Genomic DNA, 22,095 nt, shown 5'->3' on the forward strand with positions numbered 1-22,095 from the left:
GGTCAGTCAGCTGCGATGCAGTTGATTTGTTCATGGCAGTTTCCCTTTGGCTATAACATATTAAATTAATACCTTTACTTCAGTATTCTGAAATGTATGACACTATGCAATACGAAACAATACTCGTATCATTGTAAAGATGTCCCTTGATATCACCACTGCTGTTGAGACTCTGCAGTATAGCAGTTGCAAAGGTTCATTGCTTTTCCCTCCTCAACTCTGAAGAAAAGCACAGACTCATAACTATTGTAACTATTTGTAAGGGAAAATCAGGGCAGGACTGGCAGACTCCAGATAAGCTCCAGGGAAGCCAACCCAAATGGTCTTCGAGTGCAGGTTCATAGCTCCTTGCAATGGAATTACAGATAGACAGGTCAGTAAAGATGGTGTTTGATACACTTGCCTTTATTGATCCGTGCATTGAATGTGTGGTTTGGAAGGTCATGTTGTGACTGTGCAGAACATTGGTTCAGTTTCTTCTGAGAAAATGCATTCGGGTCCAGTGTCCCCTTAAAATGGCAAGGGGTTTTTAAACTTGAAAGGGTTCAGAAAATGTTTAAAAGATTGTTGCCACGGTCAGAGACTTTGGTGAAAGACGGTAGAGACAGGGCTTGTTTTCCATGGAGTGTGGGAGGCCGAGTGGTGACCTTCCAGAGGATTATAAAATTATGAGCAGCATGGATAGGGTGAATAATCAAGTTCTTTTGCCCAGAGTAGAGGAATCCATAACTCGAGGGCATGGGTTTAAGTGGAGAGGTGAAATGTTGAAGAGCAACCTAAGGTGGGCAACATTAGCTCGCAGCGAGTGGTGCATAACTGGATTGAACTGCCAAAGGACGTGGTGGAGGATACGACAATTACAACATTTAAATGGCTTCTGGATGGGCACAAGATTAGGAAGGGTTCAGAGTGGTATCGGCTAAATGCTGGTAAATGGGACTAGATTAATTTACGATATCTGATTATTATGGTCGATGTGGACACAAGAGTGCTGTACATCTCTATGACTGTATGACAGGAACAGATTGTGAGAGTGATAATCACTCACACTGCATAAACAGACAGGGACAGATAGATAACTGCACTCGCATTTTCACATAGGAAAGACTGACAGATATTGGACAAACTATCCCTCAATAAGCCTGAATCTCTCAATGACACAAGTGTCCTGCGGAACTCAGAGAGAGATAAAACAAAATAATATTACACAGAAAGATTACTTTGAGTAGAACAAAACACACTGCCACAATTAAAATCTCTCAGATACTGTGTTCAAGATATCATTAACTGACAATAACCGGTTGATTTGCGAGTGAGCTCGGAGTTTGTTCCGTGTACAGAATTTGGTTTGTGTCTCGCATTTCATTGAAGATCCTGATAGATCCGCATTGTCTCCATAAACTAACCAATCACAGCGAGGCTGATGTCATGTTTGACATTCTTTTTAACTGTCCAATCAAGAACAAGACTTATCCCTTATCCCTCATTAGCATTGCTGACGTGATCAGGCTATAAAAAGCGAGCTCCGAGGCCGTTTTCGCTTATTCTGTGTCTGAAAGTAATCGTGACGATGGTGGATGAGAAGAAAGCGCAGGCAACTTCCAAGAAGGGCGCCAAGAAAATCATCAAGAAGGCGCCAGCGAAAGGCGGTAAGAAGAGGAGAAAGTCCAGGAAAGAAAGTTACGCCATCTACATCTATAAAGTGATGAAGCAGGTTCACCCCGACACCGGCATCTCCTCCAAGGCGATGAGCATCATGAACTCGTTCGTCAAGGATATTTTCGAGCGTATCGCAGGGGAGGCTTCCCGCCTGGCCCATTACAACAAGCGCAGCACCATCAGCTCCCGGGAGATCCAGACCGCGGTGCGGCTGCTGCTGCCCGGGGAGCTGGCCAAGCACGCCGTGTCGGAGGGTACAAAGGCGGTGACCAAGTACACCAGCTCCAAGTGAGACCCCACATTGTGCTGAGAAAAACACATCCAAAACCCAACGGCTCTTTTCAGAGCCACCCACAACTTCGCTGAAACAGCTGAACCAACTTTTTGCAAATGATTTTCGGTATGTATTAGTAATGTCAGTCGGCTTTTTAAAAATAACGTAATTGTTTTAGAACTCGATGTGTCATCCCTCATCTGCCCTTTATTTTAGGTTGCAGCCATACCCTGTCTCGTTTCCCTGTATCTGCAAAGAGCATAATTATCGCCAATGAATCATTTATCAACAACTTCCATTTTTTTTTCCAAGTTCCTCTTTCACACTTGATGACCCCGGGAAACAAAGTTAACATCGAATCCCATGAATAGATTTTACAATCTACTTGCTGTTCTGTTAATCTTACAATGAACCGAGATAAAGCCAGAGCAGCTGCCGAATTGCGATAGCAAGTGTGAAATTGTGCCTGACGACTGGTCAAGGACAACAGGGGAGGGCAACTTCAAGCTGTTGTTTAAAGTGTGAACGCGTTCACCCAAAAGGACATTGTGCGAGGTTTAATCAATATTCGGTGTGCACTTGAAAAGTGAAATAAAAATATGCGCAGAATGCGGTGCTCTTTTTTGCTATTTCCGCTTGTTGCTAAATTCAGAAAATTCTATTCAAGTGCAGAAATGGACAGATTCGAGTAGAAGAGAGAATGCAATACAGAAAAATTGTGTAAAGTATTCATTTGCAATGTCAGTGTGAGTGAGCTTATACAGGATTAAATTATTCACTCCTTTTCCTCTTTTGTGGGTTTGAGCATTTTTCAAACTAATCGCAGTGGGTTCTGAACCCTGAAATCCCCCTGCAATTTAATTGCAATTCAATTCCAAATCTCAGCGGGATTTGTGATTTTTGTTTTTTTCAAAATGCAGTATGTGGTGCTTTCTGCTGCCGATGGGAGAATTTCAAAGTGATTCTTAACGAAACTAGAATAGCTCCCGGACTCGCATCGGCAATGTGGAACTATTGTGGAAGTCCAGTCGAGGGCAATAGGAAAGGCGATTTTAAAAATATTGTCCAAAGCATTAATACGCTCACCTGAAAAAAGGAGTATTTTATCAATATCAGTGATAATGGGAACTGCAGATGCTGGAGAATCCAAGATAATAAAATGTGAAACTGGATGAACACAGCAGGCCCAGCAGCATCTCAGGAGCACAAAAGCTGACGTTTCGGGCCGAGTCCCTTCAGCAGAGAGCTCTCTGATGAAGGGTCTAGGCCCGTAACGTCAGCTTTTGTGCTCCTGAGATGCTGCTGGGCCTGCTGTGTTCATCCAGCCTCACATTTTATTATCTTTTATCAATATCACCGGGTGCTGATGTGAAATAGTATCTATGCAGGGAACGGATTTTGGCAGGTTTGTTTTTTGCTTCCGTTTATTCGTAAAGTTCGAGCAAACAATCCTTTCAAGAACATAAATACAGATGTATGGAGGCTAGGGAATGACTGAGATTGAGTGAAGCATGTCGGTGTAATCTAAAAGTAAATTACTTCAAATACTTTTGCATTTTTCTTTGTTTGACTTCTTACTGTTTTGTACATATTGGCGGGCTTTTCGAGTTTGAAAGAAAGCGGTTGATGATTTGGCGCCGGCATTTTCCTCCGGTTTCCACGCAGAGGAATTTTGTTTTATTTTCAAATCTCCCCGCGGTTTTGCAGAAAGCTCATAAATGAGGCTTTCTGCTGTCGGTGGGAAAATTTCAAAGTGAACCGAGATGAAAGCAGAACAGCTGGCGGACTGGCATCGCAAAAGTAGAAATATTGTTGATCCCGTGCAATAGGGAGCGCGATTGTCAATATTGTTTAAAACGGTCATGCGCTCAACGGGAAAGAAATAGCTGTGCGATGCTTTTATCAATGTATCCGGGTGCTGATGTGAAATAAAATGAATTTGTTCAGAGAGTAACTTACGCCGGGCTCTTTTTCTGCCATCTGTTTATTCTTAAGGATCAGGGTAAAAAGCAAAATCATAATCACATCGATTCACTTAGGCCTGGGAATCAGAGAGAGATTGTATGAAATATACAGTTGTATTCTAAAAGTAAATTATCTGGAATATGAACGCATTCTTCTTCGTAAAACTTCTTCCCGTTTTGAAACTATTGGCGGGCTTCTCCAGTTTGAAAGAAAGCGGTTGATGATTTGGCGCCGGGATTTTCCGGCCTCCTCCCCGGGCCCTCTCCGGATTGGTGAGGGAAGCAGATATCTGATTGGGCATTGAAACGACATGAGGAGATACTGAACAATGTGACCAATCAGCAATGGCCGCACCCCCATTCCTCCCGAAGGTATAAGAGGGCGGGATGTGGCCGCATTGCAGAATTCTCTGTGAAAGTGTGAGATTGTGGCGATGTCTGGGAGAGGAAAGGGTGGTGGCGGGAAAGCTCGGTCGAAGGCGAAGTCTCGGTCGTCCCGGGCTGGGCTGCAGTTCCCGGTGGGCCGTGTTCACAGGCTCCTGAGAAAGGGTAACTATGCTGAGCGTGTGGGTGCCGGAGCGCCGGTCTATCTGGCTGCGGTGCTCGAGTACCTGACGGCTGAAATCCTCGAGCTGGCCGGTAACGCGGCCCGGGACAACAAGAAGACCCGCATCATCCCTAGGCACCTCCAGCTGGCCGTGCGCAACGACGAGGAGCTCAACAAGCTGCTGGGAGGTGTGACCATCGCTCAGGGCGGGGTGCTGCCTAATATTCAGGCCGTGCTGCTGCCCAAGAAAACCGCCGCTGCGGGCGCCACTAAAAAGTGAAGAGACCGTTCTGTAGCCTGACAACCCAAAGGCTCTTTTAAGAGCCACCCACAACATCAATGAAAAGCAGTTAGACTGTCACTGCTGGTTGGTTATTTTTCCTTTTCTGTCAAGTCTGGGGACTGTGTAAATGAAATTGCGATAATTAAACTTTCCTTTTTTATTTTAGATTTCTTAAAAAATATTTTTTTCTCAGATTTTTATATTGGTTCAATTTCTGGAAAAGCTTCACCAGTCTGGCAAAATTTGTGCAAGTGAAAACAGTTCACGTTTAGGGTCCGCTCACCGTCACTGAGGGCCTTATCTGGTCAAGATAAAACAAGAACAGCTGTCGCCCTGGAATAGTAAACGTGGAGTTTTAGCTGTAAGGGACTGCGGCATTAAATAATCAAAATGCTGTCCCCATTGTTCCGTCAGGGAACAACACCGTTGAGTACCTGCACAGGAGAAAAATGGCAAATCGATTCTGTACCGACCAAGGGGATCAACCGACAAACACGAGCGGGGACCGGGCCAAAAGGGAGATTGTGTGACCTAAACTTATAAATCCTTTGTATGTTTTGGCGGGCTTTTCAAATTTAAAAGCAATAATTGTTGAAGGCTGATTGACAAACTCATTTGCAGTTAACCGATTTGAAATAATCCGCTGATTTCACCCTGAGAATGAATAAATATTAAAACGTAAAACACCATTCGTCTGCAACTTGTATTGTGCCGAATACGTTATAGAATTTTCTTTGTAACAGAGATTGCAGTCTGCGCGGCCAGCACTTTGGATCATTGCCTGAAACAGGCAGGAGCAAAGCGCGGGGTTTGATGCAGTCCAGCGAAACTGATCAACCGAACGTGAAACCGTGGTTAATCTAAACAACATGCCGATTTAAACATCTTAAAAGCTAGCACAGTATGCGACGGTAAAAATACAAAATGTCACTTTATCGGTACTTTTTTAAATTACACCCAGACCATAATTAGCCCGCACACAATTTGCAATTGCTGCCAGACCTGTCTGTAACAGGCAGATAGAAAGAATACGGCACGAAAACAGCGGCACGGCTGTGAGAGTGAAAACTGAACAACAAATCATTCCTGGAAGGGTCAATGAAGTACAAATACTGTGAAATGTATCATTCGCCTCTGGGTCCCAAAACTCATGGAAGAACACATTATTATTCATGGTGTTAACAACTAACTACACATACTGGTATTGTTACCGAGACAGAGAGGTGTTCGTAAGAAAAAGGGTCTAAGGTCAAGGGGAGAAGGCACATCAGGGTTGAGAAACCAATCAGCCATGATCGAATGACAGAGCCGACTTCTGTATCTTAGTCGCAATGTGATATAATCAGCAGCAATATCAGTGTATTCTCGAACGGCTGAAAAGCCTCTATCTGCACTGAAGGGATATTTTAAATGTAAAACATTCGTTATAGGAGACAGCAACAAAGTGAATGCTCCGCTCTACCTGTTTTCACTCCTGTAGCGCTGAGCGTGAACTTTATGTATTGTCTTTAAAGAGTGATCCAAAATCAAATATCTCGAAATGAAATAACCAGCTGCAGTACACTGTCCACTCCCTATGTGCTGCCTTTTCCCATCCTCGGGTCTCCGCTCTCAATCGGAGGGTTTGGGTGGCTCTGAAAAGAGCCTTTGGGTTCGCTGGAAAAGGGACGAGTTGTTCAGCCGCCGAATCCATACAGAGTGCGGCCCTGGCGTTTCAGAGCATACACCACATCCATGGCAGTCACCGTCTTGCGCTTGGCGTGCTCAGTGTAGGTCACCGCATCCCTGATCACATTCTCCAGGAAAACCTTCAGCACCCCGCGGGTCTCCTCGTAGATCAAGCCCGAGATGCGCTTGACCCCGCCACGGCGAGCCAGGCGCCGGATGGCTGGTTTCGTGATGCCCTGGATGTTATCACGGAGCACTTTGCGGTGCCTCTTCGCTCCGCCTTTTCCGAGGCCTTTGCCTCCCTTCCCTCTCCCAGACATCTCGCTTCTTCACTCCAATCGCTGCGGAATCAGACCCGAGCTGCCTCACCTTCCTTTTTTATACAGCCCGCCCCGACCTGACTGAGAAAGGGCTGACAGAGAGTGAGAGGCGGCCCGGGCAGGAAACTGAGTGACAGACAGAGAAATGTCCAGCTCCGCCTCCAGAATACTGCCGCCACCAACTGGATCTGGAACTAAACCTTTTCTCCACAAGGGCAGTGAACACAAGGCCCGGCAGAAAACCTGCAGAATCAAGTTTCACGATGAAAGATAGCAAAAAGGCGGTGAGCAAGAACACCAGCTCCAAGTGAGACACCACATTCTGCTGAGAAAAACACATCCAAAACCCAAAGGCTCTTCTAAGAGCCACCCACAACTTCATTGAAAGAAGCTGAGCCATTGTCTCTATTACTGGTTTGCTTGAGCTCACAGGCTCCTGAGAAAGGGTAACTACGCTGAGCGTGTGGGTGCCGGAGCGCCGGTCTATCTGGCTGCGGTGCTCGAGTACCTGACGGCTGAAATCCTCGAGCTGGCCGGTAACGCGGCCCGGGACAACAAGAAGACCCGCATCATCCCCAGGCACCTCCAGCTGGCCGTGCGCAACGACGAGGAGCTCAACAAGCTGCTGGGAGGGGTGACCATCGCTCAGGGCGGGGTGCTGCCTAATATCCAGGCCGTGCTGCTGCCCAAGAAAACCGCCGCTGGGGGCGCCACTAAAAAGTGAAGGGGCCGTTCTTTAACCTGACAACCCAAAGGCTCTTTTAAGAGCCACCCACAACATCAGTGAAAGAAACTGGACCCTCACCACAGCCGAGTTAATTTTAATGTCCTCTGTATTACTGGGAGACTGGTAACACAATACTCACCCTGCCATTATTGTTAGTGTTATTGAGCTATAATCCGCCCGGACGGAATGTATCCATGAGGTAGTTTCCTGTAATTGTATTGGAAAGATCTGACACTGTTAGAGGAATAGCAACAAGTTTAGAAATCGGGAAATAATAACCCCGGAAGCCGTAAAACAATTCAGTATCCCTTGACATGATGCATTCGACCAGATAAAACTATCTGTGGTACGGTAGCCCTTCCGCCTGTGCTGTTTTTCCTCTTCTCGGGTCTCCGTTCTCAATGTAAGGTTGTGGTGGCTCTGAAGGGGGAATGGAGGCTGCCCGTTTACCACTTAAGCAGTTGTTGACTGCTGTATTTTGTGTTGAATGTTTGATTTTTCAAGATTTGAGATTGTTCAATTTGTTTTATTTCAACATTGGTTTTTTTGATGAATAAGCTGAAACGAGTATTTAAAACAAACGAGCATCTAATCGATGGTTCTGGCGATTCCATTCTAGGATGACTGATACCAATGCTTATGGGTAGAATTTAATCGAGTGGATTGCCGTGGTTTATATATAGGATACTAAATATGAGTGTGAATGACAGGCTTCGATATCCTTTTGCAATTTAATGCTACACTGTTTGAAATGCTCCCTAGGGGGCACTGTATCATATCACATACAATCACGAGGAAATAGTCAATGTGAGACCTGCACCCAACGGTGAGATGGGAGTGAATGAATCCACCCAGGAGCTTTATTTCATTTGCAATTCTCTTTTATTTTTATATTTAGACAATTGAGATTTGAAAGTCGTAACAATTTAGTATGGAATTGGAGAAACTGTTAATTTGTGGAATGAACTCAAATGAGTGGCAGATGGAGTTTTCATCAAATAATTGTGAGGTGCTTTTTTTTCAGAAAGCCAAATCAGGTCAGAACTTGCACACCATGATGGGGAATGTTCCTGAACAAAGAGGCGTTGTAGTGCAGATTAATAGTTCCTTGAAAGTGGAGTTGTAAGTAGATGGGATAGTGAAGAAGGTATTTGGTATGCCTGTCTGTATTGGTCAGTGCATGGAGTATGGGAGTTGGGAGGTCATGTTGCATCTGGACAGGACATCTGTTTGGCCACTCTTGCAATACTGTGTGTAATTCTGGTCTCCCTGCTACACAAAGGATGTTGTGAAACGAGAAATGGCTCAGAAAAGATTGACAAGGATGTTGCCAGGGTTGAGGATTTGAGCTGTTCGGAGAGGTTGAATAGGTTGGGGCTATTGTTTCGTTCAACCCTGGAACCTCGGCAGCTGAAGTGACCTTCTCTAGAGGTTTAGAAAATCATGAGGGAGATGGATATGGTGAGTATCAAGGTCTTTTCCCTCGGGTGGCAAAATCCAAAAACTGGGGCTGGTGGGGGTACAGTTTTAAGGTGTGAGGTGGTTAATAAGTGACCAAGATGCAACCTTTTTCAGAGGATCGTGCATGCCTGGAATGAGCTGCCAGAGGAGGTTGTGGAGGCCGGTACAATTACTGTATTTCAAAAGCATCTGAAAGTGTATATGAATAAGGAAGGGTTTAGAGGGATAAAGGTCAAATTCTGGTAAATGGGACTAGATTAAATTAGGTGGTCTGGACCAACTCGTCCATGTTGACCAAAGGGCCTGTTTCCAAGCTGTAAAATGCTATGACTATGACAAACAAGTAAATGCAGTGGCTGATCTGACATGTAAGCTTTTCTGTATATTCGTGTGAAGCACAGAAGCAAGTTATGGGAACAGAATTCTCCATCATACAACTCCCCCTATTTTTGTGCCAAACAAACTAACATTTGCTAAAATGCAAGAATGAATAAAACAGTTCTTAACATGCCTTCCCTGAAAAGACAGAACTCCAGCCTTATATTTCACATACGTAAGATTCAGTTTAACGTAAATTAAACCAGAACTTTCACTGCCCCTGCACCCATTTCACATCCCACCCATTGGTTTGTTGTCCATTTTATCAGAATCCCTGCATCCTTCTGAAGTTGGCTCCGTTTCTTTTCCTTGTTTACACCATAGCAGTTTTAGCAATCTCAAAACTCATGCTATGATCTGGGATCCTGTGCACAGTCAGATATTCAAAACAAAAACTGACTTTATCCCTGCACCATCAATACATTTGTCCCTCACATGGCCATTTCAGCTCTCCCATCATAATTCTGACAACAACTGGAATAGAGTTACATTTAAATAGGGGAGATTATATCAGGGAAAGCTTTGTCTGAATAAATACTTGAAGCATATCCAGGTTAGGTCAGTTAAACCATTGTTATTCTGGGAATGTGCATTGTGTATTTTACAAATGTTGCATAAATTAACAAGTGATCACTGACCCGATGCACACCTTATTCTCAGATGCATTCACATGCATCCCATTTTCCCTGCATCTCCAGAGAAAGGGCAAATTACACACCAGAGTGTCATTTTTCAGCTACTTCTGTGTGTTTAAGTTCCTTTTTAATACTCCATTAGTGCAGGAGATTCAAACCCTGGTGGAATACGAACCCTGAGTTTCACACCCAGCAAACAAGTGTCCCATCCCTTGTCAGCAAGTAAAAGAAAATTGTTTCCCTCCAAGTTCTGCAAATAGATTTTATATGTTTCTCTTTTTAAAATTAATTTTGTAACTCTCTGCAGGGGTTCTGCCTGGTGGTAGAATGCTGTAAATGAGGCTTTCTACTGTCAGTGAGAGGCTTTCAAATTGAACCGAGATACACCAAAACAGCTGCTGGACTTTTCACACCAGCAAAAACACGATGTGACCAGGGCAATAACAACATGAAAAACGTGACAGGAAGTAGGGATTAAATTAAAATGGAGTTGGAGGGCTGTTTGAGCTTTATTCACTTTGAAAGTTGCTCTCTGGGAGAGGGAGGGATTTCTTCTGTAAATATCCACCTTTAGTCTGGTACGCAAGCGGGACTTTCACTCTGCTTCTGACAGTCTTTGCTCCTGTGAGTAAATATGGGGTAAATTATTGAACAACTAGAGTATCAGGTGGAATTGAATTTCATTTATTATTTTATACCGGATGACACTTTATTTCCACATCTTCTGGTACATTGGGTGACAGTTTAATTGTGTGTCTGACTATCTCCAAGTGAGATACTCTTTTATTTTGGTTGACATGGTGGTCAGTCATGTGACGCTGCAGAGATTCTTCAGCAAAATCAAAAAAGACAAATTGTAATTACGCAAGACAAAAACAGAGAGAAAAACAATGTTCCTCAACAATAACAATATTTCTCAACAGCACCATTTGGTCCCTTGAGCCTGCTCTGCCATTGTACAGAATCAGGGCTGATCTGACATTCTTCATGGCTGCTTTCCTGTGATTTTCCCATAATTCTTCATCAAGAATCTACATCAGCCTTCATTTTAGACTAGGCCCGACTTTGCCTCCCTGTTCTGTGGCAACAAGTTCCACAGGCTCCCAACGCTCCACAGAAGAAATTCCTCCTCATCTGTCTTAAATTGGTGGTGGCCCTATATTCTGAGACAATGCACTTTGGACAGAGATTCTTCCAGCAAGTGAAAAATCCTCTCAACATTTACCCTTTCAAGCCTAATTTAATACGTTTCATCACTTCTCATTCTTCTGAACTCCAGTGAGTAGACTCCCACAAAGTTTAGCCTTTGCTCACATGACAGTCCCTCCATACAAAGGAATATCCTGGAGAACATTCTCTGAACCACCTCCAATGAAATAATACCTTTCCTTCCATAAGGGGGCCAAATTATTCCCAGCATTCGAGATGTGGTCTCACCAGCACCTTGGACAGTTGCAGGAAGACATCCCAACTTTATTTCAAGAAAATTGGAGATTTAAAGTGCCATTGTTCCACAAGCCTTCCTGATTACCTGCTGCAACTGTGTGCCCGTATTTATTTACACAGGTTTAAATCCAGAGAAATTACATCAAATATTAAATCTCTAAATTATATCTGAACTGGTTTGGCCCAAACACATCCTGTGAACTATGGAATTTTCTTTCAGGAATACTCTCAAATTTCAGAGAATAAACATTTTCCGCTTCTAATACCATCACAGCTCAAACCAAACCCTCCTCAGAAGTTCTACTCAGGTAACTTTTTGTTCTTTTGTTTCCACTGAATTATTCTGAGCTCTCTATAGTAGACAGACTAAACTTGATTCTGATCTTAGTCCTATCTCCAAACTAAACAAAATACCTTCTAACCCTGGGTTTATAAAGAAAAATCAATCCTTGATTACTCTGAACTGAAAACAAGATAATGTCCTTTGATGTTTGCTCATCCATTGCAAATCAACAAGAGTCTAAACAATTTCCCATTCACTCCACATGGGGCTCCACAGCCACTTGCATTCTGAGCAGTGCTGGAGGAAGGTCACTGTTTCACAAGGATTCACACTTTTTCTTTCAAAGAAAACTTTCAGAAAATGAACCAAATTCAGTGTCACTATTATAAAAGCCAACTTCCAAACTGAAATTTATATAAATTATACATCCTTCATCACGGCAGTTACTCAGGATCTCACTGACATTTCAGCAGTTTCCATAACTCAATGAATCCCTTCCCTGACACAGAGAAAGTGAACAGCCTCTCCCCAGTGTGAACTGTCCACAAGGTGGCAGATTCAGTGAATCCCCTCACTCAGCTTCTCCACAGACAATCTGCTGATGTACAGTCATTTATCTGAACTGACTCAACACTGTCCTACAGTGGGAACAGGTAAACACTCTCTCATCAGTGTGAATTCACCCACGTGTCATCAAGCTGGATGTGTCAAAAAATCCCCCTCCCACACTAGGAGCTGGTGAATGGCCTCTCCCCAGTGTGAATTTGTTGATGAGTCTGGAGGCTGGAAGCCAAAGTGAATCCCTTGCCGCACGTACAGCAGATGAACGGCCTCTCCCCAGTGTGAACTCGCTGGTGTATCAGCAGGTTGGAGGAATTAGTGAATCCCTGCCCACACTCAGAGCAGGAGAATGGTCTCTCCCCAGTGTGAACTCGCTGGTGTCTCAGCAGGTGGGATTTCTGACTGAATCCCTTGCCACATTCAGAGCAGGAGAATGGTTTCTCCCCAGTGTGACTGCGCCGATGAATTTCCAGTTCAGTCGAGGATCTGAATCCATTCCCACAGTCCCCACATTTCCACAGTTTCTCCTTGTGACTCCGTTTATGTTTCGAGAGGTCAGATGATCGGCTGAATGCTCGTGCACACACATCACACATGTACAGTTTCTGACCGCTGTCAACAGTGTATTCTCCTTCCATGTTCAAAACCCAATGAGATTCAGGTTACACCAAATTGGGCCACACTGAAATCCTGATCGGTTGCAGTTTCCCCGACTGTAAATCCTCTCCTTCCAATATCCTGTGGAATTGATTTAGAACAGAATTAATGGAAGTGAGAGTCTCCCCATAAAAATACAAAGTCATGCATCTGTCCTGGTATCGCATTTGGCTCCGTGTCAAATGTATGAACACAACAGCTAACATATAAACTATCGGGCCGTCCCGCCTGCTCCATCATTCAATACGATGATGACCGATAAGATCATGTTTTGAATCTCTAGCTACACCCAATAAGTTTTGATTCCCTGGCTGAACAAGTATCTGCCCACCTCTGCCTTAAAAATGTTCAATGATCCAGTCTCGGAGATACTGGGAACTGCAGATGCTGGAGAATCCGAGGTAACAAAGTGTGGAGCTGGATGAAGGGTCGAGGCCCGAAACATCAGCTTTTGTGCTCCTAAGATGCTGCTTGGCCTGCTGTGTTCATCCAGCTCCACACAATGATCCAGTCTCGACTGTCTTTTGAGGCAGAGGGTTCCAAAGTCACACTAATCTTGTATAAAGAACTCCTCTCATGATAAAGCAGTCTTCCCCCATTCTGGACTTAGCCGGAGGAGAAAGTATGTCCACATTCACCTTGTCAAAACCCATTCAGGATATTAAACATGAGGCAAGTCACACCTCACTCTTCTGAACACGTGAGCATTCCCCATGCTGTCCAAAATATCCTCAGAAGACAACCCACTCATTCAGGGATAACAAGGTGCAGAGCTCAATGGACACAGCATGCTAAGCAGCATCAGAGGAGCAGGAAGGCTGACATTTCAGTCCTCGACCCTTCATCAGTCTTCCAGCTCCTCTCATGCTGCTTGGCCTTCTGTGTTCATCCAGCTCTACACCATGATATCTCAGATTCTCCAGCATCTGCAGTTCCTACTATCTCCACTCATTCAGGTATCAGTCTACTGAATCTCCACCGCATTTACATCCTTCCTTCAATAATGAGACCAAAACGGCACATAGTCATGGAGGTGAAGTTTCACTTATTCCTTGTACAACTGAATTATCAAATCCTTACTTTTCTATTCGATTTCACTTGTGATAAACAAGAACATTCCATGAGCCTTCATCTTCACTTGTTAATTATATCCCAATCTTTTGTGTATTTCACACCAGATCCCCTTGATATCTAAACCCCAAAAGATTCTGCACCTGTCTTCTTTTCTCATTTTTCCCCTCAAGCAAACAATTTCACATTTTGTTATATCATAGATCACCTGAAATATTCATTCAAAAAGGCTGCAAACTGATGTCGGGAAATTAAGTCTTCACAGCCACCTTTCCTGATAGCTTTGTAGCAACACAAAGTGTACCTACCACGACTTCATTTCCCTCGTCCAAGTCACTGATATAAACTGCAAAAGGTTTAGGTTCAGCAGAGCCCTGTGGCTCCCCACTCATCACATTCTGACAATCTGAAACACACCCATTTATGGATATTCTCGGTTTTCTATCATCCAGCCAATCCAGTATCCAGGCCGGTATGTACCACTAAACTAGTAGCTCCCACTCAAAACAGTCACCTTTTCCATGGTACCTTGTGAAATGCCTTCAGGAAAGCCAAGAACAAGAGATCATCAGGCTCCCTTTATCCACAGCACATGTCACTCCTCAAAGAATTCCACTAAATTGGAGAAACACAAAGAAGTAATTGTTCCCTTAGTTGAAGGGTGAATAACACTGGGCATCATTTTGCAGTGAAAGGCAAGAATTTTACAGGGGAATGGAGGAAAACATTTTTCACCTAAAGGGTGGTGCAAGTCTGGAATGCACTGCCTGGGACGGCCGTTGATGCGGCAAGCCTCACAACTCAACCTCCACTGCTCCAGGGAAGAAAAGCCCCATCCTTTCCAGCCCCAACCCACAGCCCAAACCCTCCAATACCGGCAATATCCCTGTGAATCATCTCTGAACACTTTCAGGATTCACAACTTCTTTCCCATAGCAGGGAGACCTGAACAGAATACAGTATTCTAACTATGTCCTGTACAGTCGCAATATGACATCCCAACTCCAATAACTCAATGCAGTGACAAATGAAGGCGAGCGTACCAAATGCCTTCTTCACCACCCTGTCCACCTGCAACTCCGCTTTCAAGGGACTTTGCACCTGCACCCCTAATCCCCTTGTCCGGCTACACTCCCATGGGCCCTCCCATTAACTGTCTAAATCCTGCCCTGATTTTCATTGTTGAAATGCAACACCTCTCATTTGTCTGAACTCCATCTGCCACTCCTCAGCCCACTGATCAAAATCCCAAACTACTCAGTGAAGATCACCTTCCTCACTGTCCATACACCACCAATGTTGGTGTCATCTGCAAACCTATGAACTATACCGTCACATGCAAATCATTTGGATAATTACAAAAAGCAGTGGACCCAGAACTGATTCTTATGGCACACCACCTGGTCACAGGCCTCCAGTTCAAAAGACAACCCTCCACCACACCCCTCTGTTTCCTACTCTGAATCCATATTTGATTCCAACTGGCTAGTGCTTCCTGTATTCCATATGATCTAACCTTGCTAACCAGTCTACCATGCAGAACCTTGTCAAGTGTTTTGCTGAAGTCCATATACACAATGTCTACCGCCCGGCCTTCAATCTTCTTTGCCACATTTTCAAAAAAAAAACACAACCGACAGACTGAGACACGATTACTCATGCACAAAGCCATGCTGACTCTCCCTAATCAGTCCTTACCTTTCTAAATGCATTTAAATCCTTTTGTTCACTTTTATTTCTTCAGGTTTTTGTTTCAAATTCATGCAGAGGTGTTGGGCGGCACTGGCTAGGCCAGCATTCACTGTCATCCATAAACTGCCCAGAAGGCAGTTAACAGTCAACATTGCTGTGGGTCTGGACACGTAAACCAGACCCATTCAGGATGGCAGCTTTCTTCCCCAGTGGACCTGAGTGAACCAGATGTTTTGTTCCTAAAAATCAACAATGGATTCTTGACCATCGTTCAACTTAAAGCCAGAGTTTTATTCAAGTTCTACCACCTGCCATGGCAGGATCTGAACCCAGGTCCCCAGATTAATATTCTGGTGATATACCACCAAATAATTGATTCTCATTCCCTCCATGACAGGTCACCCTAACTGGCCTGTAGTTTCCTGTTGTCTGCCTTCCTCGCCTCTTCAATACAGAGGTTTTATCTGCTATTTTGCAGTGAGACAGAAACTTTCCAGAATCTAATGCATTTTGGAAAGTTAACACCGATGTTTCTACAACAACTGCAGAATATTTGTTCGCCAAGCCACTTCTTTTGTTATACACCGTCTGGAGTGTTTTTTTTTAAGCCACCCGATCTTCCATAGAGTCCAGCTCCCTTTGACAACCTCACGCTGGAAAGTGTAGGGCCCAGCTGGCTTTGAAAGGACTCAGGGTAAACTCAGCCACTTCTCCTCCATCACCACTCCAGCTCAATCCGATACAGCAAAGACTTACAAAAGCTAACTGGAATAAGCCCCTGAAGAGGAAAGAAAAAGGCAAATAACAGGAATCGCTGATTTGCTTTTGGGGAAAGGCCAGCACAGGCACAATGGATAGAGCAGCCTCCTTCTCCATGGTAATCAGTGACTTTGTGTGACTCAATTAATAGGAACCAATAGGCCACAATATGACCACCACCCACCCTGTTAGAAATGGCCTTTTAATTCATCCATGTGTGTTTCTTGACTTGGTTCTGGGAGGAAGGCCTAGATGGGGTTGAGAAATGTATCAGCCATGACTGACTCTGCAGACTCTGGTTCTGCTCCTCTGTCTTATGGGCTTATCATCAAAAGAGCAGCAAAATACTGTCGCTGCTGCTGCAAGTCTGAAATAAACAGAAAATGCTGAAATATCACAACAGGTCGGGCAGTATCTGAGGATAGAGAATCGGTTAATGTTAACAGAGTGCAAGTTACAAGAAAGATAGAGTGCTTTTCTAAGATTGGAGATTTATACAGAAGATGGGTCTCTAAATAGTTGCAGATTTCAGGCAGTACCAAAAATGGAAGCATGTACTGATTGGCTGCATAATTGGAATTCTTAGGCTTGTTATGATGTTTTGGCTATGAGCTGGGAGCAGCAATTCAGAACCCGAGCAGCCAATGCAATTGTAAGAAAATGGACGGGTCATCAAGGGACAATTGGAAGAGGACAACTGGAAATTCGGCAGAGAGCCAATGGCCATCTGAAAGGTGTGAGAGCTAACTGCCATTTGAGCTCACATGCACCCAGCTCACACAAGAAATCACTAAGTTCTGTGTGAAAGCACCATCCTATCCACTAAAGGTCTCACGACGGCACTTCCAGCAAGAGTCTTCACTGAGAAAACATCCCTGACAGCAGAATCAGTGGAATAGGAGTGTTTATGGCATGAGACAAACAGAAGGAAGAGCGTTTCAGAGACACATTCTATGTGAACTGGGAGAGATTATGTTTTAATTTATTATTCTTATTAATTGGGCTTATAATACGTGGGACTTGTGTTTATTTGGACAGCATGCCAGGAGAATTCAGTTCAGTTAGGGAATAGATTGTGCCTGGTCGGTTGGGGTGGGGTGGGGTGGGTTGGGTTGGGTTGGGTTGGGGTGGGGATGGTGGGGGCAAAGGTTTTTCTGTTTGTCAGTAATTCTGTTCATTTCATCATTGTTAGGGCTAAATAAATAAATTGTTACTTTTACTTGTGACTTATACAGTGGGGATCAGGGATTTTTTTTTAAACCATTCTTCTAACAGCAAGCTTCCCTGTGTGTTAAGGTCACCATTAGAAAGGAACCTCTACTCCCATAACAACAGATTGGGGCTTGAGTTTTGGGTTAATTATCCAAACGTTCGACCTACCCCTGCTTCATAACACCCTGCTCTTGGAATCTATGCAATGATCAATAAAGGGAAGCATCCCTTATATGTTCTTAACTGCATGAATTGACCTGTCCTGCCACCCTCAGGAATATGCAGACAAGCACATGTGAACCTTTTGCTCGTTTGAGCTTCCTAACGTTTTGCCATTCATTGAGTACACCCTTGTCTTGTTCCTTCTGCCAAAGTGCATCACCTCCCATTTATCAGGGTTAAACTGCAACTGCCACTATTCTGCCTTCTGACCAATCTGTTCATATGTTCCAGTCACCCAACACCTGTCTCCTCACTGTCAAACACCTGACTAATTTTAGTGTCATTCACAAACTTAGTCATCATCTCTCTCAAGTCTTATCTACTTCACGTACAAATATCACAAAAACACACTGATCCCTGTGGGATGTCACTGCACACTGCATTCCAGTCACACAAACTGCCTTCTACCATCGCCCTCTGTTTCCCAGCACTGAGCCAATTTTGGGTCCAGCTTGGCAAGTTACCAGGCATCCCATCAAGGATTGATTTCAAAGGGACCTGAGGAGCAACATGTTCATGCAGAGAGTGCTAGGTGCACAGAATGAGCTGCTAGAATAAGTGGTGAAGGCTGGTACAATTACAACAATTAAAAGGCATCTGGATGGGTACATGAATAGCAATAGTTGAGAGGGATATGGGCCAAATGCTGGCAAATGGGACTTGAATAATTAAGAATATCTGGACAGCATGACAGAGTGTGACCAAAGTGTCTGTTTCCATGCTGTACATCTCTATTGTTCTACATCGACGTTAACTTCATCAGTCGAGGCACGGAGTATAAGGGCAGGGAGGTTATGTTGAAGCTGTACAGAATTTTGGTCAGACCACAGCTAGAGTACTGTATACAATCCTGGTCACCACATTATCAGACAGACATGCAGCTGACAGGAAAAGCAGTCTCATTGGTGATAGTGAGGAGGATGCTCTCAAGCTACAGTCTGATATTGATCAACTGGTAAATTGGGCAGAGGGGGCTGTGTGGTCATGCATTTGGGAGGTTTCAGGTGTACATAATTCTGAGAGTTAGAGACAATGCAGATCATGACAACCTTTTCCCCATCGCAGACATGTCTAAGACCAGTGGGCATAGGTTTAAGGAGAACAATAAGTAGTTTTGACAAGATCTAAGGGGAAGAAAAGAATTCACCCAGAGAGCGGTAGGAATATGGAACGCACGGGCTGAGATGGTGATGGAGGCGAGTACTCTCACAACATTTAAAAAGCATCTGAATCAACACTTAAAAAGCCAGAACAGAGTAGTCTATTGACCAAGTGCAGGTAAATGGGATTAATGTAGTTTCAAGTTTGGTGGTCAGTTTCAACACGGGGACCGAAGGGCCTGTTTCTTTGCTGTATTACTCTATAACTCACTGTAACTCAATCCTATGGGCTAAAGGTACTTTTACAGTGTTAGGTGACAGATCAGCATTGAACAATGGAACAGGCTTCAGGGACGGATGGCCTACTCCTGTTGCTGTAAGGTTATGAGGGTCATAGAGAGGGTGGATAGGAAGCATCTGTTCCCGTTTAATTGAAGGGTCAATAGGACATCATTTAAAAGGGGAAAGACAGAAGATTGATGGAATTTGATGAAGTTTATGTTTTTTTCATTCAGAAGGTGGTGGGTATTTGGAATACAACAGCTGGGAGGGTAAGTGAAACAGGAAACTTCACAACCTTTAAAAACGTATTTAGCTGAGCACTTGAAACATCACAACTTATAAAACAATGGGCCAAGTACTGCAAAGTGGGAACAGTGTAAATTAGGTTTTTTTTGGTGCAGACTTGATGGATCAAAGTGCCTCTTCTAAACTGTATGATTCTATGACTCTACAATTCCTGACGGTGAAAAGTACCGAGGGAAGATGGAGCTGGTAAGTCAGAAGTGCACACTTGGATGATGGGCAATGACAGAAACTTCAGACATTCAGCAAACAAACACAAACATTAAACAGAGCAGGTTAGACATTGGTAGAGAGCTGATCAGGGAGGACAGAGGCGACACACAGTAATGGATGGTCATGGCTTCAGATCCACAGTAAAGGAATTACACCAGCCCCAGAGGTATGCATCGTTCCACAGATAACTGGCACACACCGAAAACCTCAAAATTGTAAAAGAATGGTCAAAGTTACTCACTCAACAATTTCACCGTCTGCAATTTGGAAATCTCCTGCTGGAGCCGGCACCTGTAAAGATATCAGAAACGCCAGAGTCAGAAAAATTCCACATTTGAGGAAATCCCCAGGGAGTGGGTGATGTCACTGTGCAATTGTCAGTTTGTGATGACATCATAGCAACAAACAGAGTGCATTCTGGGTCTGTACAAACCAGTGACTACCCACACATTCTGAAGGATGGGCGGGTGGCTTCATCAGAACGGTTTGAGGGATCGGGGATTTTAGTTGCAAGGCTGCATTCAAGAAATGCAGCATTCAAGAAATGCATTGCTCCAAAGTGAATAAAGGACAGAGTGGGGGGTGGGGTGGGGTTGATAACAGTACAAAAGTTATAACAATCATAGAGGTCCACACACAAAGAAAAAGGCCCTTCAGCCCATTCAGGCTGTGCCAGTCAGAAACAACGACCTCACCACTTGTCCAGTACAAGACAATCTTGAATCTAACAGAGTTATGATCAATGTCTACAACTGATTCCCTCACTGATATTTCAACTCCTTGCTCGGCTTCAATTACCTAAAACTCAGTCCAGTACCATTCCCTCTCGTGTAGGATCTTCTTAATACTGGCTTCAAAAGCTGCCGTGGATGCATGTTGAGAATTTCACTTTCTCTAAATCTTTCACACTATGACTACCCCAGTTGATGTTGGGAATAGTTCTCGCACCTGTTACTTTATGCCTCATCAATACAGTCAGAGAAACTAACACCAGGAGAAGGCCATTCAGCCCTTTCCTCCAGCTTCAACATTTAAATGATCATGGCCAAACATGCAACTTCGTACCCTGTTCCTTCTTTCTCTTTGAACATTTCAGTCCTATGTTTTGGCCTCAACAATTTGTCGTGGGAGAGAATTCCACAAGCTCACCACTCCCTGGGTGAAGATCTTTGTGCTCATCTTAGTCTTTCGTCCTACGCTGCATCCTTCAACCTTGAACCTTGGTTCTAGACTCCCCAGTCATTGGGAACATCGTTTCTGCATTTATCTTGTAAGGCCCTAAATTTTATACATTTCTATTGGATGCTCCCTCAGTCTCACAATGACCCTGTGCAACTCCAGCACAATAGTCTTGCTTCTGTATTCAAATCATCTCACTGTGAGGGCTAACATACAATCTGCAATCTTCACCGCCTGCTGTGCATACATGCTTACCTTCAGAAGCTGGTGTCCCTTCTCAAATCCATAACCATTCAGATAATAAACTGGTATAACAAGGTGTAGAGCTGGATGAACACAGCAGGCCAAGCAGCATCAGAGTTATCCTCATTGTAAGCAATTGGTGGTAAACTCCTTCCAGTCAGGAACAAAGTTGCCCCCTACAAACATGGCGGCACCTCAAGTGCATTCCCCCAACAAACATTGCCGCTGCACCTGCGCCCTACCGCCCGTCATTATCAAACGAAATGGCGGCCATGAATTCAACTTTAAACTCCGGCATTGGCGACAAACGGAAGCATCAGAAGGTCGTGCTGGGATTTACAGCTTACCGAACAGCTTTACGAAGCTTTTCCGTCCATATGCTGAATGCAGCGGCCCCGTCGTTCTGTCCGTTTGTTAACGGTCCAGGAGCCGCCTGAAACAACGCTCCACCGTCGCTGTCACCCTGCACAAAGTCCAGTCACACATGGCACTACGCCTGCGCACATTTTCCTGTTCTGTGACTAGGGAACATTTACTGCTCTTTGGCATTCTGGGTAGCTGTGCCGCCATTGACTGTTCTCTTTAAAGGATGTTATTTGACGGGTTCTACTGGCTCAATTAACTGCATGATTTCCAATTCTAATGTTACTTTTGGGTAAAGGGCATATTTGCAATTCTAATTTGTTTTCTCACAAAACAAACGCATAAACATTCAGTGCATTCCAAGCATGGCCTGATTAGTTCCTGGTATAATTGCACAGGATTCGTTGCAAGCCTCAAACTCTCATTTGTTTGATTTTCTATGAACAGATAGGAACTGCAGTGATGGCGAAAAGCAGAAGAGATGGGAGTAGGAAGAAAACCGGGAATTTTGGAAGGAAACAGGACAGATGGATTTCAACCCAAGGAGGAATGGAAGTGCGTGTGGCCAGCATTTACAACTTTGGGACAGCAGG

General features: G+C 44.2%; 4 protein-coding genes across 7 annotated transcripts; 2 read left to right on the forward strand and 2 right to left on the reverse strand.

The window, feature by feature from the left end:
* Positions 1 to 1,299: 1,299 nt before the first annotated feature.
* Positions 1,300 to 3,112, forward strand: LOC132207024 (late histone H2B.L4-like). Its single transcript, XM_059642212.1, has one exon. It carries the CDS (start codon positions 1,571 to 1,573, stop codon positions 1,949 to 1,951), a length of 381 nt encoding a protein of 126 aa, XP_059498195.1. The 5' UTR covers positions 1,300 to 1,570; the 3' UTR covers positions 1,952 to 3,112.
* Positions 3,113 to 4,331: 1,219 nt separating this feature from the next.
* On the forward strand, positions 4,332 to 5,406 carry LOC132207008 (late histone H2A.2.2-like). The gene has a single exon (XM_059642180.1). It carries the CDS (start codon positions 4,332 to 4,334, stop codon positions 4,722 to 4,724), a length of 393 nt encoding a protein of 130 aa, XP_059498163.1. The 3' UTR covers positions 4,725 to 5,406.
* An 840-nt stretch (positions 5,407 to 6,246) lies between these two features.
* On the reverse strand, positions 6,247 to 6,715 carry LOC132207041 (histone H4). Its single transcript, XM_059642231.1, has one exon. It carries the CDS (start codon positions 6,713 to 6,715, stop codon positions 6,404 to 6,406), a length of 312 nt encoding a protein of 103 aa, XP_059498214.1. The 3' UTR covers positions 6,247 to 6,403.
* Positions 6,716 to 10,579: 3,864 nt separating this feature from the next.
* LOC132206988 (zinc finger protein 239-like) lies at positions 10,580 to 21,606 on the reverse strand. 4 transcript variants are annotated; one of them, XM_059642148.1, is made up of 4 exons: positions 21,487 to 21,606; positions 19,959 to 20,008; positions 14,463 to 14,549; positions 10,580 to 12,944 (listed from the first exon to the last, which is right to left on the reverse strand). In XM_059642148.1, the coding sequence occupies exon 4, from the start codon at positions 12,842 to 12,844 to the stop codon at positions 12,374 to 12,376; it is 471 nt and encodes a 156-aa protein (XP_059498131.1). In that variant the 5' UTR covers positions 12,845 to 12,944; positions 14,463 to 14,549; positions 19,959 to 20,008; positions 21,487 to 21,606; the 3' UTR covers positions 10,580 to 12,373. The 4 variants fall into 4 exon arrangements, with proteins under 4 accessions (XP_059498131.1, XP_059498132.1, XP_059498133.1 ...); XM_059642149.1 differs by having other exon boundaries at positions 14,449 to 14,549; XM_059642150.1 differs by lacking the exon at positions 14,463 to 14,549.
* Positions 21,607 to 22,095: the final 489 nt, after the last annotated feature.

This window comes from Stegostoma tigrinum, chromosome 44 (assembly GCF_030684315.1).
Source record: "Stegostoma tigrinum isolate sSteTig4 chromosome 44, sSteTig4.hap1, whole genome shotgun sequence".
Lineage (NCBI taxonomy): Eukaryota > Metazoa > Chordata > Chondrichthyes > Orectolobiformes > Stegostomatidae > Stegostoma > Stegostoma tigrinum.

Bases quoted from the DNA above. Each gene is read 5' to 3' on its own strand.
- LOC132207008 (XM_059642180.1), top strand. From the start codon at position 4,332: ATGTCTGGGAGAGGAAAGGGTGGTGGCGGGAAAGCTCGGTCGAAGGCG.
- LOC132207024 (XM_059642212.1), top strand. From the start codon at position 1,571: ATGGTGGATGAGAAGAAAGCGCAGGCAACTTCCAAGAAGGGCGCCAAG.
- LOC132207041 (XM_059642231.1), bottom strand. From the start codon at position 6,715: ATGTCTGGGAGAGGGAAGGGAGGCAAAGGCCTCGGAAAAGGCGGAGCG.
- LOC132206988 (XM_059642150.1), bottom strand. From the start codon at position 12,844: ATGGAAGGAGAATACACTGTTGACAGCGGTCAGAAACTGTACATGTGT.